This window comes from Aquarana catesbeiana, linkage group LG04 (assembly GCF_042186555.1).
Source record: "Aquarana catesbeiana isolate 2022-GZ linkage group LG04, ASM4218655v1, whole genome shotgun sequence".
Lineage (NCBI taxonomy): Eukaryota > Metazoa > Chordata > Amphibia > Anura > Ranidae > Aquarana > Aquarana catesbeiana.
Genome location: NC_133327.1, coordinates 16599377 through 16612775, shown reverse-complemented (window position 1 = coordinate 16612775; position 13399 = coordinate 16599377). Strand labels below are relative to the sequence as shown.

The following is a 13399-nucleotide window of genomic DNA, read 5'->3' as shown; positions in this document are numbered from 1 at the left end:
GGATCCTCCTGTAATAGAGGCCAATGATTAGTCAATATGTTACGTAGAACAAGATGTTGAGCAGAATATCTCGTGATATATTTTACTGTGGGACTAGATCTATCTGTCCTAAAAGGAGTGTACTACGAGTTTGACGCAGTGTTTTGTAATAAGTTCTGCGTAACATAGATTTGCTATACCTCCTAGATAGGAGTAGTGATCAAAGTGAATTGGCTTGTGTCTAGAAGTCCTCTAATGCCACGCACACACAATCGGGATTTCCGACAACAAATGTTCGATGAGAGCTTGTTGTCGGAAATTCCGACCGTGTGTAGGCTCCATCGGACATTTTTTGTCGGAATTTCCGACAAAAAAAATTTGAGAGCTGGTTCTCAAATTTTCCGACAACGGATTTCCGATCCTGTGTACACAATTCTGATGCACAAAATTCCACGCATGCTCAGAATTAAGCAGAAGAGCCACACTGGCTATTGAACTTCATTTTTCTCGGCTCGTCGTACGTGTTGTATGTCACCTCGTTCTTGAAGTTCGGAATTTCCGACAACATTTGTGTGACCGTGTGTATGCAAGACAAGTTTGAGCCAGCATCCGTAAATCCAGGATTCTGTTGTTGGAATGTCCGATCGTGTGTATGCAGCAGAAGTGTGTACAGGTTACGACGTAATCTAATATATTGGGCATAAGGAATGCTACGAATAAGTGCCGCTAGCCACATGTAACAAAGTGTTACCAGCTATAATTATATATATATATATATATATATATATATAAAAAGTGTCTATCCTTTTTATGCCCCCCCCCCCCTTTGGGCCTGGGGTCAATTGGATTCTCCTACTTTGGTCTCTCCTGTATATATAGTGCTACTTTGTTATCATGTTATACATGCCCCCATCGTTTTTGGTTTACTCCTCCTACCTGGCTTGGGTACTCACTCACTGTTCGTTCCTGAGGAATAGACGATAGGAATATTTCATTTTTTGCGTTATGTGATATTCATATGTTTGGATATAAGTTTTTATATACACACACACACACACACACACACACACACACATATATATATATATATATATATATATATATTGCTTATGCTTTTTTTTTTCACGCTTAATGGTTGCCCTAAGCTCCTGAATTAGTAGCGCTCGGCACGCAACATGTAGAGTGAGCAAAGATGCTTTACGCCACAACTTTAAAGTACATCAAGCACTCTGGAAATAATCATATCGTATAGATTGTTTGCATTTTGTATGTAGTGCAACAATTGATGTATGAATGGTGAATACTTTATTATACAGGCAGTATACATTAGCGTGAATTTTAAGCCAATTGTTTGTTACTTTTTTATATGATGTATTAAAGATAATTTTATTTTAATGTGTACTGGTTTGCCTAAAAAGTCCAAGTTCTACATTCTTTCATTTAATCTCCAAGGGTGACATAGAAGTCCAGTTTTTTTTTTTACCTGTAAAAACGACCCGCCCCACCTCTTGAAATGCGACTGGTTCCCTGGTGAAGATCCCTATGCGTTTTTTTTTCTCTCTAAGGAAATAATGTCCAACCTGGTGCAGGATGGAACAACCTGAACTTGACTGACCTAAAGGAGAAACGACAGACAGAAAATGGTGAGTGGCTTGATTGTATGCCACTGGAGACGATGAGTGGCCTGACTGTGTGCCACTGAAGAAATGATGGGTGGCCGGATTGTGTGCCACTGGAGAAATGATGGTTGGCTGGATTGTGTGCCACTGAAGAAATGATGGTTGGCCGGATTGTGTGCCACTGGAGAAATGATGGGTGGCTAAATTGTGTGCCACTGGAGAAATGAGTGGCCGGGTCGTGTGCCACTGGAGAAATAATGAGTGGCCGGATCGTGTGCCACTGAAGAAATGATGAGTGGCCGGATCGTGTGCCACTGGATAAATGATGAGTGGCCGGATCGTGTGCCACTGGATAAATGATGAGTGGCCGGATTGTGTGCCACTGGAGAAATGATGGGTGACCAGATTGTGTGCCATTGGAGAAATGATTAGTGGCCGGATCGTGTGCCACTGGAGAAATGATGGGTGGCTGGATTGTGTGCCACTCTAGACATGCTTGCAAAGATTGCAAGAAAGTAGCCTTTTTAGGAAGGCGAAAAATAAGGATAGCAGAAAACTGGAATATGTGGGAATGAACTGTAAACATGAGCGGTTGTCAACTGTGACTATTGAGTGTATGAAATTGACCCGAAGGAATCGTTGTGCCGCCGATGCGATTAGATTTGAAATAAACAAAAATAGGATGGCAGCACTCCCATATTAGATGCAAAAATAGAAAAGTTTGAGGAGATAAAATCATGAGACAAAAAGCAATGACATAGGCAATGGCAGGGGGAAAAGGTGACGCGTTTCACACGGCTGGCGTGCTTCGTCTAAACCATTCAGAATGCAATCACCAACATAATAATATACAAAAAGACGTATCATCACATGATCACTTAAAATAATTGATTCAAAACAAATTCAAAACAGATGCGATTCTTCCGGTGATTGGATCCCTGTGTTCTGTTCTATGCTCCCAAAACAAAAAAACATTTTTCCAGATGAGTGGCTTGGGTAATGTTATTAAAATGTCCGTTGTAGAAAAAACAATAATGATAATAATATTTATTTGTTTATGTTTTTTGGTTTTATTATGATTTTTGTATATTGCTTTTGATATGATGTTTTGTATTGTGGTAATTGTTTATCATTATTGTTTTTTCTACAATGGACACTTTAATAGCATTACCCAAGCCACTAATCTGGAAAAATGTTTTTCGTTTTGGGAACAAAGAACAGAACACAGGGATCCAAACCCTGGAAGAATCACATCTGTTTTGAATATGTTTTGAATCAATTATGTTAAGTGATCATGTGATATGTCTTTTTGTATATTATTATGTTGGTGATTACATTCGGAATGGTTTAGATGAAGCACGCCAGCCGTGTGAAAAGCGTCACCTTTTGCACCTGCCATTGCCTATGTCATTGCCTTTTGTCTCATGATTTTATCTCCTCAATAAACTTTTCTATTTTTGCATCTAATATGGGAGTGCAGCCATCCTATTTTTGTATAAACATTCGTCTGCAACAGTGACAGGGCGTGCACCCCATCTGATGTGTGTTCATTCATCATCAGTTCAGCTATCCACACCTGGAGCAGTTACAGTACTTAGTTTTGTTCTAGCAGATTCGAAACAGGCTGTGGCGTGTATGAAATGGATCCGATACGAATCGTTGTGCCTCCGACGTGACTAGATTCAAATCGGACTGTGAGGTGTAGGAAATGGCCTAATGAAACTGAAAGGCCTGCAACTGGCCGTATACAGTGTAACGGTGTGGTGGTTGGCCTGAGTTGAGTGGTGTTTGGAGACCGACCGGCAACGACTCGGGAAATGCTTTTACGAAACTGAGAAATTAGTTTGAGTGGTGGTTTGTATAATGGAAAAACGAAGCCTGCACTTGGAGACCTACAAACGTTTCGCAAGTTCCGCTGCGGAGGCCGTAAATACGAAATGGTGAACACAAAGAATTGAACAACGCATTTGATAAGAGGAATGGTTACAAATCCTACCTGCGACAGTAACCAAGACTCGATTGACGATCAATGAAAAACCACGAACGAAGAAGCCGCAACACACTGGAATTCGGACACACAATCCATGAACACGAAGTGAGTTGGGAAGAGTTGGCCTAGTGGCGTAACGAATCGCGCACCGGAACCGAAAAGGACCACAGGTGAGTGGTCTGTGTCCTGGGGTATTTCCTCCCAGATCTGGACCAGGGCATCACTGATCTGAACAGACTGAAGTGCAACCTGTCAGCGTCGGATGGATGAAACATAATGTCCCATAGGTGTTCTATTGGATTTAGGTCAGACGAGCGTGGGAGCCATTTAATGGTATCAATTTCTTCATCCTCCAGAAACTGGCTGCATTGTTGTGCACCAGGAGGAACCCAGGACCCACTGCACCAGTGTAGGGTCTGACAATGGGTCCAATTATTTAATCTCGTTACCTAATGGTGGTCAGGGTGCCATTGTCTAGCCTGTGGAGGTCTTTATGTCCCTCCATGGATATGCCTCTCCAGGCCATCACTGACCCACTACCAAACTGAACGATGTTACAGGCAGCATAACGTTCTCCAGTTTCTCCAGACCCTTTTACGTCTGTCACATGAGCTCAGGGTGAACCTGCTCTCATCTGTGAAAAGCACAGGGCGCCAGTGGCGGACCTGCCAATTCTGGTGTTCAATGGCAAATGTCAATCAAGCTCCACGGTGCCGGGCAGTGAGCACAGGGCCCACTAGAGGATGCTGGGCCCTCAGGCCAGCCTCATGAAGTCTGTTTCTGATTGTTTGGTCAGAGACATTCACACCAATGGTCTGCTGGTGCTGGGGGTCATTTTGTAGAGCTCTGGCAGTGCTCATCCTGTTCCTCCTTGCACAAAGGAGCAGATACTGGCCCTGCTGATGGGTTAAAGACCTTCTACGGCCCTGTCCCTCTCTCCCAGAGTAACTGCCTGTTTCCTGGAATCTCCTCCATGCTTTTGAGACTGTGCTGGGAGACACAGCAAACCTTCTGGCAATGGCATGTATTGATGTGCCATCCTGGAGGAGTTGGACTGCCTGGGCAACCCCTATAGGTTGCAGGCATCGCCTCATGGTACCAGTAGTGATGATGAGTAGGGAGAAAAAACATCAGTGGCCTCCACCTGTAAAAACCATTCCTGTTTTGGAGGTTGTCTCATTGTTGCCCATCTAGTGTACCAGTTGTTAACTTCATTAACACCAAAGCAGCTGAAACTGATTAACAACCCCCTCTGCTACTTAACTGACCAGATCAATATCCCAGTAGTTTCATTGACTTGATACTTGATGCTATACTCTGGTTAAAAAGTGTCCCTTTAATTATTTTGAGCAGTGTGTGTATGTATATATATATATATATATATATAGTTTTCAAAAATGTTTACAAATAAATATGAGTCAATACTTTGTAGAACCACCTTTTGCTGCAATTACAGCTGAAGTCTTTTTGGGGATGTCTCTACCAGCTTTGCACACCTAGAGGGTGAAATTTTTGCCCATTCTTCTTTGCAAAATAGTTCAGAGCAAAATCTGCAAGAACAGATTGGATGGAGAGTGTCTGTGAACAGCAATTTTCAAGTCTTGCCACAGATTCTCAATTGGATTTAGGTCTGGACTTTGACTGGGCCATTCTAACACATGAATATGCTTTGATCTAAACCATTCCATTGTAGCTCTGGCTGTATGTTTAGGGTCGTTGTCCTGCTGGAAGGTGAATCTCCACCCCAGTTTCAATCCTTTTGCAGACTCTAACACGTTTTCTTCTAAGATTGCCCTGTTTTTGGCTCCATTTGGCTCATTTACTAAGCTCTAGAGCAACTGCACTTGCAGCGGGCAACTGCACTTTTCAAAGTGCACAGTCTATTTGTCTTTAGTAAATCAACCCCATAGCGTTTTGCTTTTAGGCCAAAAAAGTTCAATTTTGGTCTCATCTGACCAGAGCACCTTCTTCCACATGTTTGCTGTGTCCCCCACATGGCTTCTGGCAAACTGCAAACAGGACTTCTTATGGCTTTCTTTCAACAATGGCTTTCTTCTTTCCACTCTTCTATAAAGGTCAGATTTGTGGAGTGCACGACTAATAGTTGTTCTGTGGACAGATTCTCCCACCTGAGCTGTGGATCTCTGCAGCTCCTCCAGAGTTACCATGGGCCTCTTGGCTGCTTCTCTGATTAATGTTCTCCTTGCCCGGCCTGTCAGTTTAGGTGGACGGCCATGTCTTGATAGGTTTGCAGTTGTGCCATACTCTTTTTTTTTTTTTTTTTTTTTTTTTTTAGATGATGGATTGAACAGTGCTCCGTGAGATGTTTAAAGCTTGGGATATTTTTTTTATAACCTAACCCTGCTTTAAACTTCTCCACAATTTTATTCCTGACCGGTCTGGTGTGTTCCTTTGCCTTCATGATGCTGTTTGTTCACTAAGGTTCTCTAACAAACCTCTGAGGGCTTCACAGAACAGCTGCATTTATACTGAGATTAAATTAAACCCGGATAGATTCTTTTTACTAATTAGGTGACTTCTGAAGGCAATTGATTCCACTAGATTTTATTTAGGGGTATCAGAGTAAAGGGGGCTGAATACAAATGTACGCCACACTTTTTTTTACATGTTTATGTGTAAAAAAAAATTAAAAACCATTTATCTTTTCTCTACCACTTCACAAATTTGTGTTGGTCTATCACATAAAATCCCAATAAAATACATCTATGTTTTTGGTTGTAACATGAAAAAATGTGGAACATTTCAAGGTGCATGAATACTTTTTCAAAGCACTGTACATTATATATATATATATATATATATATATATATATATATATATATATATATATATATATATACACACATATACACATACATATACATACATATAATATACACACACACACAGTATTTTTGCAGGTTCTGTTAAATAAAGGTGTAATAATATAATCCTCAAACACATCAACGTCATCACATTTTTGGCTTACGGTGCTGTACATACGCCATACTTTTTGTACTAATCACACTACCTGCACAGCGAGTACCAGACGGACCAGATCCACCACCACTTCCTCATTGGCCAATTCAATGCTGATCATGACAAGTAATGCGTACAAAGCTTCATAGTGAGCCTGGACATTGCTGGGGTCATTACAGCTCAGGTAGATGTGCTGGTATAGCTGCTGGGAATGCTGGGAGAAAAGATACAGCAAAGTGAGGGAAACAGTCCACATGACAATTCACTGCATTGCAATAAATGGCCTTAATTAAGTGCATAGTTTATTTCTTTTTTGTAAGTTGAAAATCTATGTTAATTGCACTCTAATACACATACACATTGTACTATAGTACCCCACAACGCATAGAGATCTGTACCTTTGGCTCCTTCCATCTTGGAGAGGCATCTAAGACAGATACCAGCTCCAGTGCTGTGCCCACCTTCCCTGCGCTTTGCCATTCACAACCTGTGATGATGCTGCAGTCGGCACACTGTTGGTACTGGCATCATAGATGTCATCATGTCATAGATGCCTCTCCGATGTGGTAGGAAGTCTGGAGTAGAGCTCCAGCTATACCTCATGGGGACAGCTTAATACGGTGTTTTGTAGAGTTTACATGAAACTAAAAAATTATGTAAAAATTAAAAAAAAATGAAGGTGTGGGGAAAATAATCAAATCAAGTTGCCTTGAGTTGGTTTTAACCCTTACCTGCTGAGCGTACACCTTTATGCCACCTGACGGAAGTGGATCTTTATCCATGGAGCAACATTTATGCACAGCACGCTCCCAGCACAGAGACCAAGCTGTAACTGACAAATACTAATAATGACTACTGATAGCCGTGATAGCATCTGATTGGCTATCACAGTTATCAGTCACTGTACAGCCCACCCCTGTGTTTTTTTTTCTCCTTCTGAATGGAGAAAAAGATGCATTTGAGTTGATTTACTAGAGGCAAATATACTGTGCATTTTGCACAGTATATTTAAAGTTTCACTTTATAAAGAATACCCAATCACATGCAAGGAAAAAAAATTGCATTTTTGCTTGCACATGATTGGATAATGGTAGTCAGCAGAGATTCTGCTCATTTACTAAGCTCTGGAGCAACTGCTCTTGCAGAATGCAACTGCACAATCTATTTGCCATTATTAAATCAATCCCATTTTGTGCACACAGGATACATGATATAAATAATTGTATACATACAGTATACATTATATAATATATTGTATCTTTTGCCCATTGCTAGAGGAGAGAATTGTAAGAAAATTTGTTGAAAGAAAAAATAGCTAGCATCAGGGTTTGATCTAGTTGTCAGGTTTAGGGTCAAAGGTCATGCTCAGCGTCAAAGCCAGGGTCAGTGTTTTTTCGGTAGAACTTTTTCTTTTTTTAGGCCAGTGTGTTTTAGTTAGGATACAAAAAAAAAGCAAAATATACATACAGTATCTCACAAAAGTGAGTACACCCCTCACATTTTTGCTAGTATATGTTGCCATGTTGAACTTCCAGTGACCAGTATGAGAGAGTGAGAGCAATAACACCAAATTTAACACACCTGCTCCCCATTCACACCTGAGACCTTGGGGTTGATTTACTAAAGGCAAATCCACTCTGCACTACAAGTTCACTTGGAAGTGCAGTCGCTGTAGATCTGAGAGGAAGCTCTGAAATGAGGGGAATCTTTGCTGATTTTATCATCCAATCACGTGCAAGCAAAAATGCTGTTTTTTTATTTTCCTTGCATGTCCCCTTCAGATCTACAGTGACTGCACTTCCAAGTACACTTAGAAGTGCACAGTGGATTTTCCTTTACTAAATAACCCCCTTTGTAACACTAACGAGTCACATGACACCGGGGAAAGAAAATGGCTAATTGAGCCCAATTTGGACATTTTCACTTAGGGGTGTACTCACTTTTGTTGCCAGCGGTTTAGACATTAATGGCTGTGTGTTGAGTTATTTTGAGGGGACAGCAAATTTACACTGTTATACAAGCTGTACACTCACTACTTTACATTGTAGCAAAGTGTCATTTCTTCGAAAAGATATAGCCCCAACCCCGCAGATCTGCCTTCTAGGCTTAGTAGAAGAATTAGCCCCCAGGATAGCGGAGAGAACTCTGATAGGACTCCTGATTTTCTATGCCAAGAAAATGATCACTCTCTGCTGGAAAAAACGTGCCCCGCCGTCAATATTGCTATGGAAAACACATGTCAATAAAGTACTACCACTCTAAAGGAAACCTACCCTAATAGAGGATGCCCCGAAAAATACGATAGAGTGTGGGCCAAATGGCTAGCTGAGGCCTCTACGGCAACCGGAGACTGATTGAGCATGTACATAACACCACTCTATGGGTGGATGTGATTTTGATACATTGGGTGACTTTTTTGTATTGTAATCTCTGATATGGGTTTATTTGATATCCATTATTGTCCCTTGGGTCTGGACTAAAAGATTTGATCCTTAGATATTTCAATTGAGCAAGAGCCAATACAGCACTAGGTTTTTTGTTTGTTCTTTTCTTGTGGACTTGCTACAGCTGTATGTCACTAATGATGGAAGCAGCCCAATTGCTGGCTGGCACTGACTCCTGCGTGGGTCTAGTGCCAATGCTGTGGCAGGTTTACAGTTGTTTGTCTGTTTGTATGTCTTATACTCAATAAATTTCTTTAGTGTTGTCACATGAAAAGATATAATAAAATATTTACAAAAATGTGAGGGGTGTACTCACTTTTGTGAGATACTGTATGTGGTATTGCTACGATTGCCAGGGGCTGGAGAATCTGTTTTGGGTTATTCTTGGTGGTATACTGCGGTAACAGCAAGGAATATACAGCTAAATTTATTTATTTTTTTTACTATTTTTTGCCACTTTTCCTTTCAAAAGAAAAAAATAAAAAAAAAATAAAAAAAAAAAAAAATCAGGAGATAACCATTATCATTTATCACCAAATCAAATCCTAATTTATCCTGAAAAAACAAAAAAACAAAAAAAAAAACAAAAAAAACAATAATTCACCTGGCTATACTAAGTATTTGTGATGATATGTATAGTTTTACTCATACATATCATAGATGAAAAACTGTGTTCAGGTGTTAAAATCTGTTCTACACTTTGTACTGCGGCCAAGGATTGTAAGGCCGAAATGTTTATAAAAAATGTATGTAAAAACTTTCTAAATAAAAATGATCTGAGTAACAAAAGAACATTTGACCCTCATCATGAAGGTGTTAATAATGGACATTATAAAAACAAACGTACCTTCTTCATGAACAGTGTATCCGGCCTGGAACACTTATCCACCTTCAGTTTCAGGACAGAGATATCCGGGACTGTACTAGAATGACATTGTAAGCAGAGTCAGTTGTCTCTTCTCTAAACTCGCCGGTGATTGGTGTTCTTTGGGCATTCTAACAAACAGAGATACAGTACCTGGAACTATACTAGAATGACAATGGAAGCAGGGTCAGATGTCCCTTCCCTGAAGGTGACATCATGTTCTCTGGATAGGTAATGGGCAGTTTAGGTGGGACTGGAGAGTGCTCAATAGTCACCCATCCCATGTACAATTAATGACTCCGCCATAATCATCAGCACAGCCATTGTTTTTCATTTATGTAGAATTTTTTCCCTGTTTCACTGCGTTTGCCTGCCTCAAATCAACTTACAAAGGTTCTGCAATGAGGAAGGAACTTGGAAAAGTGAGGCTTTATAACGATCAAAAATGTCAGAAACCACAGCATTTATAGAGAAGCATGGGATTTAAACAAAACTCACCTAGGTGGATTCTGCATCTGTGCCCGTCGCCTCTAGACCGGGAACTGAGCAATCAAAACCGCTCATTACTCAGCTCTCGGCCTTCAGTGAGCAGAGACAGTCATCGGCTCTCTGCTCTGCCCCTCCAAATGCTCAATGGAGCGCCGGGCTGAGGAGGGGGTGGTTCCTTGTGGCGCCACTCTGAGGGGCTGAGCCAGCTGTCAGTCAGGATATCTGGGTAATCATGGTATCGCACAGAGTGGCCCCGATCCTCACCTTCTGGGGTCCCCCGCTGGCAATCTTGGCTCCTCTACTCCATCTGCTCAAATGCAAGCCACTTGATATGGGGGCACACATGCGTGCTTGCTCCCAAACTGTGTGCGTCTATGGAGCCGCGCTCCATAGACACACACAGTGAGGATGCCGCTGCCTCCCGTTACCTCTTCCCAGACTGTGACTGACAGCACAAGCAGCCAATGGCTCCTGCTGCTGCCCGAGTCACCGTGTGAAGAGGAAGAGAGGAGAGAAGAGATCCAGTCATGCACATCGCTCGATCGATGATTGAGGATAAGTATTTAGGGGGGTGGGGGAGGACAGCAAACTGTAAAACGTTTTTTTACCTAATACAGGGAATGAAGCGCTATCATTTTATACTACTACTACTATAATTACAGGTCCATGTTATTGATACAGACAATCTTTAAGAAGTCTGCTTTTAATTATAAACACATTTAAGACTGAACATTTTGATTTCTGAATTCCCCAACTGTCCCATAATAGTTGGTTTCTTTTTAGGAACTAATGCAGCAGTGCCAGCTTTTTATCCTCTTGTGGCAAGTCCAGTGGGCTACACAGCGAAGGAAGATCACAGGGGAGCGAGGACAGGCAAGCATAAAGTTTAGGGGGTAGATGGAGAGGGGGGGGGGCTCTTTAAAGGATACCTGTACTTAAAGCATTTTTAGGCATCACGGTGGTTAGAGAAAGGGACAGGGGTATAAATCTGTCTATCTGGGTACCTTCAAATGGTTGTAAAGGCACAAGGTTTTTTACCTTCATGCATTCTATGCATGAAGGTAAAAAACCTTCTGTGTGCAACAGCCCCCCAGCCCCACCCCCTCTAATACTTACCTGAGCCCTCTCTTGATGCAGCAATGTCTACGAGAGCCTTGTCCCTCCGGGGACGGACACTCCTGATAGGCTTTTGGCAGCAGCGGGAGCCATTGTCTGGCACTGCTGTCATTCACAGCCAGGGAGCCAATCAGGAGACGGGGGGGGGGGGGGGGGGGGAGTCAAGGCTTCGTGTGTGAATGGACACACAGAGCTGCGGATTAGGAGCACGCTTGCTTGGGTGCCCCCAGTGCAAGCTGCTTGCTGTGGGGGCACCCGGCAGGAGGGAGGGGCCAGGAGTGCCAGCGTGGGACCCTAAAAGAGGAGGATCTGAGTTGCTCTGCACAGAGGAGGTAAGTATGACATGTTTGTTATTTAAAAAAAAAAAGACTTTATTATACCTTTCAGCATAGCAATCAGTAGCATGTTGTGGTACCTGATGGTGGAAAACTTGTGCCTACTCCCACGGCGGTCTATCAATGAGACGAGAATTTCCAATACAAACAGTCGGAGCTCAATGTCTTCCATCAAGGCTGAAGACAGCAGCGGGTCAAGGAAAGAGCTGGGTAATGCGGTCAGCATATTATTACACTGGAAGCCAAGGGACACCTTTCAATGTTAGAAAGAGACAAAACAATTAACACAGAGAAAAAGAAACGCACAACATACAAATGGCAGCAATTTGTAGAATACTGATCAGAAAAGATCTCTTTTAAAACTAACCTCTGATTTATTGTTGTATGTAATACTTTTTGGAATTACTTTATTTGCCTTAAAGGACAACTTCACTGTGAGGGAAAGTTGTTGTTTAAAGCCCCCCCCCCCCCCCCCCCCCCCCAGTGTAACCCTCAGAGAAATAAACTTATCAGCCCTGCTTAAGTGATCTTAGCTGTTTGGTCTTTGTCAGATAAAATCCCAATTGGGCTATGTGCCTATGCATTTGTTCCTGTGGCTGCTTCATGTTCATGGTGGTCCCCAGCCAGGGCCGCTGATAAGGCAGTACAACCGGCCCTCCTGTACTGGGCCCCGGCCCCATCAGTTCAAAAGGGGGGGCTGGGCACCTGCTGAACCAGGAGGGCCAGCTGTACTGCCTTGTGACTCTTGTGGATCTTCCTGTAGCCCTGCAGGGGGATCAGTTGTAATATCTACCCCTTTCACGCGCTTGTTCACATGTGCTTTGATCTCTGAAGAGCAGTCAGCATTTGGATCGCTCCTCAGAGAACATTGGACAGGTGGCGAAAAGGCATATTGCTTCCTCACCGCCTGCTCTAACCCCACCCTAATGCACCGCGGTGCACTTGCAGAGCAGCTCTAATCACTTGAATTAGTCTTGTTTACTGATGGTATAATTTCCACCATGGCTGCATAGCATCGTGGCCATGGCATTTTAACAAACTCGCGTCCGATACCCAGAAGTGCAGGGTCACAAATATACAGTGGATATAAAAAGTCTACACACCCCTGTTAAAATGTCAGGTTTCTGCGCTTTACCAATATTAAGAAAGAAAAAGATGCGCAAAGAAACCGCTACAAATAACGATAAATATTGTTGTGAACAGACTCTCTAAAACATAATAATGTGAAAAATTGAATGGTGCATCAAAAACAAATAGTCCATGTGATATAAAAAATAAATGAATAAAACCAAAAGTGAATTCGTCAAAAACAGAGAGTCCCAAAATGATTCTTCGAAATTTAGGAGATGTAAAAGTCCTTCACTTAATCTCAGAAAGCAGGACACATATTCATTCGAATCATCTGGAATACGGAGCATAAAATGCAAATACAAACTGCTTACCAGATCTGTTGGATGTCAAATGATAGAGATCAAAAGCGCTTGTGCATTAGCCTGCCGGCAGGTAAACTCACAGTAATTGAAAGCAGAGAGGAATCCACCTGTTTATCCAGGAATCAGCAAGGAAAAAACTTCACTCTCCAG

The 13399-nt window shown here is 42.1% G+C and overlaps 1 protein-coding gene across 4 annotated transcripts in view; it reads right to left on the bottom strand.

Annotated features, from left to right (window-relative positions):
* Nucleotides 1-13399, bottom strand: part of EFR3B (EFR3 homolog B) — a 361102-nt gene that overhangs the window by 45685 nt on the left and 302018 nt on the right. For all 4 annotated transcript variants that reach the window (XM_073624871.1, XM_073624872.1, XM_073624870.1 and 1 more), the window contains 3 exons: nucleotides 11897-12069; nucleotides 9859-9934; nucleotides 6620-6781 (listed from right to left, as the gene is read on the bottom strand). In XM_073624871.1, coding sequence (XP_073480972.1) covers nucleotides 6620-6781; nucleotides 9859-9934; nucleotides 11897-12069 — 411 coding nt within the window. The remainder of the gene's footprint in view (nucleotides 1-6619; nucleotides 6782-9858; nucleotides 9935-11896; nucleotides 12070-13399) is intronic.